This window comes from Gavialis gangeticus, unplaced genomic scaffold (assembly GCF_001723915.1).
Source record: "Gavialis gangeticus isolate Ggan-Ray unplaced genomic scaffold, GavGan_comp1, whole genome shotgun sequence".
NCBI classification, from domain to species: Eukaryota; Metazoa; Chordata; order Crocodylia; family Gavialidae; genus Gavialis; species Gavialis gangeticus.
Genome location: NW_017729034.1, coordinates 18,729,240 through 18,733,004, shown reverse-complemented (window position 1 = coordinate 18,733,004; position 3,765 = coordinate 18,729,240). Strand labels below are relative to the sequence as shown.

The following is a 3,765-nucleotide window of genomic DNA, read 5'->3' as shown; positions in this document are numbered from 1 at the left end:
ACAAGTTATCTTTCCTTTCACTAGCTGCCCTCACTCACTCCTCTCCACAGTTTTAATTTCTTGGCATGCACAAACAGCCTCTCCCAGTCCTGATGACCCCAGCCCCTTATGGGAAAAATCACAGAAAGCTGGCCAAGGTCCCTACCATGATTACAGCTTCAGGGTAGATGGCCTCAGTGATGACATCGCGGTTGTGTGTGATGTATTCCACCATCTCATTGAGACCTGCCCGCTTCACCTCCTTGAACTTCAAGTCACTGAGCGGGTCAGAGATGAAGTCAAAGAGAACACAGCACTGTCGCAGCTTCTGTATGAACAGCTCTTCTCGTTCATGAGGGGGAGCATCTGACAGGGACAATAAAGCATGGAAGCGTTTCTCCTCTACACCACCCACTGCTGAACAGGATGTCTGGCTAGATAAGCATTTGACATGAAGCCCTATTTTTGTATGATCCGAATATCAGACAATCTGCACTGTGTACAGCTTCACAACATTGCCATGGGACAAAGCAGTGCTCTCATTCCTGTTACCTACAGATGGGATAACTGACACAGGGAAATGAAGGCCCTGCCCAGACAGGAAAGTTTTGCCAGTTAGTGTGGTGTAACTTTTCCGTGTGGACATTTTCTCTTCCCATGTAACATACGAGAAGCCAATAGAGACACCCACATGTTGGAAGAAAGGTTTCCATACAAGGGATACTTATAATTTAAATGATCTAGGTATATCAGCACTACATCAAACACATTTTCGCTGAGTACAGCTCCCCAGTCATATCAGGACTGGAAATTGGGTCTCCCAAGTCCTCAGCTAGCATTCTTGCCACAGGAGTGCCCCTCTCTAGCACGTGCTAGTAAAGGAGATAGGTGCCAAAATGGGTCATGCCCTCACTTACATTAGGCCCTTTATTAATGACATTGTTTCTTTGCTATATTGCTACCAGATGTATTCAAACGCATGCAAGAAGCTTCAGCCTTTTCCACTGGCTGAGTAAAAAACAGACTTCTGGTCTGCCTAACAGCTGTATTCAGCTGGTAGACAGTAGGGGTGTGCGAAACAAGCTGTATTTGATTTGGATTCGGCCCGAATTGGAGGCAGTGATTTGATTTGTTGATGCGGATCACTGTCTCCAATTCAATTTGGCCAAATCCGAATCTGCAGATTCAATGCTGATTCGGAGAATCAGCAATTTGGACACAGACACAGCTGTAAATGTTTTTTCTACATACATCAAGGTACCAGGCACAGCTCATGAATGCTGCGATGGTGGAGTGGATGGAGCATCCCACAGGAGCACAGTGGGAGCCCCCCCACGTGATCAGCAGCAAACCTGGAAGCGGACTGGAAGTACTTCTGGTCCACTTCTGGGTCTGCCAGGGAGGGTGCTGGGGGGCCCCCCACATCCCACCAGCTCAGCAATCAGCTGCAGGGGGACCCTGGGTGCCCTCCCCAGACCCAGGAGGTACCAATCGCTGAGCCAGGAGGGCACAGGGGGTGGGCCCCCAGCATGCTCCCCAGTGGACCCAGAAGTGAACCAAAAGTGCTTCTGGTCCACTTCCAGGTCCAAATCGATTCAGAGAAATTAAAGGGTCCTCTGATTTGATTCAAATCTGGAAATTTGGCCACCGTATTGGGCCGAATCAAATCAGGGACCGGAGCTTCATACACCCGTACTAGGCAGTAGTCTATGCTAGGGAAATTACCTCTGCCTGGCAGCAGATGTCAGCAAAAGGGGTTACCTCTGAGCCATTGCTGAAAACACTGTCCCTGCTTGGGCTTATAGCTAAACAGTGTTCACTAGCACCCATTACCGACAGTAACTACGAACACTGGGTAACAGTCCTAGCAAAGAAGCAGCTAAAACAAGCCAGCCCCATTGCAAAGGAAACACCATGACTAAGAAGATCTGGTCATTTGTCAGGAATATCACACTGCTTAGAGTCAAGGCTCAGAACAAGTTTGCCACCAAATCCACAGCAAAATCTCTGCATTCTGTCACTTTCCACTGCAGCAGACTGGAGGTTTGGAAGCAGGCTCTAGCAGTGGGCTGTGCTGTGGTGGTGGATCTTCTGACCATGGCGTCACTGGAGCTGCCCTTGCCCCCAGCTCTTGGCCGATGCACTGGCTGTCACTGAAGGAAATCCCACCACAGTGGTGCTGGAGCTACCTGCATCCTGCCACTGCAGGAAGCCCTACATTTGCAGACAAAACTTGGGCTTTGGTCATAGCGGCGGTATTTGTCCATGATGCTACTAGGGTTGCCAGTGTCCTGGCTCTCACTAGGCTGCAGGCTGCTGTCATGGGAAGCCCTGCCTCAGCTCTGACCACAGCAAAAAGGTTTCTGCCCTCCACCCATCGTGCTGGTGCAGCTGCCTGAGCCCTGGCAAAAGCCAGAACTCTAGCTGTCACTGCAGGGAACACCACTACCACAGCCGGAGCCACAGTGGCAGTGGTTTCTGTCTGCCATGGTACTCATGTTGGCATGCTCCAGATCTCACAACGGCACTGTCTGCTGCTGCAGGAAGCCTGGCTGTCATAGCGGCTGCTGCAAAAGCCTGGGTTCTAGCCGCTGTAGTGCAGGGGGGCGCGCACGCGCACGCACGCACGAGTCCCTGCAGGGTTGGGGTGCAGGCTGCCATCAGTGGGCCTGGGTGAGGCCTGCTACATACCCAAGAAGGAGGGAGTCTGGCCCTCCAACCAGTTTTGACACCCCTGCGTTAAAAGTATGTTTCTGCTACAATGATCAATAGTGAAATAGGTAAGGTTGATTATAAAATCTGCCCAGATATATTTCAAAAGACATCCTACTAAACCACGCAGTTCATGCCTTCATGGAGCTGCCCTCTCAGGCTGCTGGCAAACACCAACATATCACCTTGCACTCAGCCTCTCTTTGGGAGCTATTCCAAACCACAAAGGCTAAATGTTTTTTATTACTTTTTTTAATTCTGGAACCCCTTTTGCAACAAAGAATCACAACAAGTATTATGACTTGCCCATGACCAGGATGCATGTCTCTGCAGAATCTCTCTCTCTACTCCTATGCTGAGGCAGGCTTCACGGGACACTCAGATGGCTAACAGCCACTACAGAAAGGCAATTCCATACAGTGGCTTTTCTTATCAGTAAATTTAGGACAACTGGCTATAAGCAATAGCAGCTTTTCAACCACCCTCAAGTTTTTAAGCTCATTTGCCTCAGTGAAGTGAGATCCTGCAGGCATAAGAAACACTACACACTTGACCCTGTTTTGGAGCAAGAAGGTGAGCTAGGGGGCTATCCAAGTCCCTTCTAGCCTGGCATTTCTAGGATTTCTTGGAACCAGACTCAACTGGGTGTTTTGTTATCAGCAATCCTTTGATTTGAGGATGATCTCTACCATGGCTCAATAAGCTTGGTGTTTATGTTGTGCTGGAAGTACACAAGGAACTTCCTAGTTCATGCACACATCTTTCCCCCACTGAAAGACTAGTATATCAGTTCAAGAGGCCTGCTTTCCATTACTACAGTCTGTAGTTATAGAAAGTCCTTGTCCCAGGGGTGGCTGCAATGCCCCCTGGTGGCCGCTCAGCCCTTGCCAACCTGACTCCCATTAGGGCCATCTCCCCTTTACTCACCTGCCACACCTTGATGATATCAATTTCTGATGAAAGGTAGGCTGACCCAGGGTTTCCCAAGCCAGGTCTTACCCTTAGGACCAAAGGTACTCCTGGTCATTGCCTTAAGGCAATGGCAGGTAATTGCTAGTTTTATGGACTCCATCC

At 49.5% G+C, this 3,765-nt stretch overlaps 1 protein-coding gene across 3 annotated transcripts in view; it reads right to left on the bottom strand.

The window, feature by feature from the left end:
* PPP2R5D (protein phosphatase 2 regulatory subunit B'delta) overlaps nucleotides 1–3,765 on the bottom strand; it is a 103,015-nt gene that overhangs the window by 68,389 nt on the left and 30,861 nt on the right. For 2 of the 3 annotated variants that reach the window (XM_019526922.1, XM_019526924.1), the window contains exon 3: nucleotides 146–345. In XM_019526922.1, the coding sequence (XP_019382467.1) occupies nucleotides 146–214 (69 nt within the window). In that variant the 5' untranslated portion in view covers nucleotides 215–345. Of the gene's footprint in view, nucleotides 1–145; nucleotides 346–3,765 lie in introns of those variants that run through there. The other variant, XM_019526923.1, reaches the window with a different exon arrangement.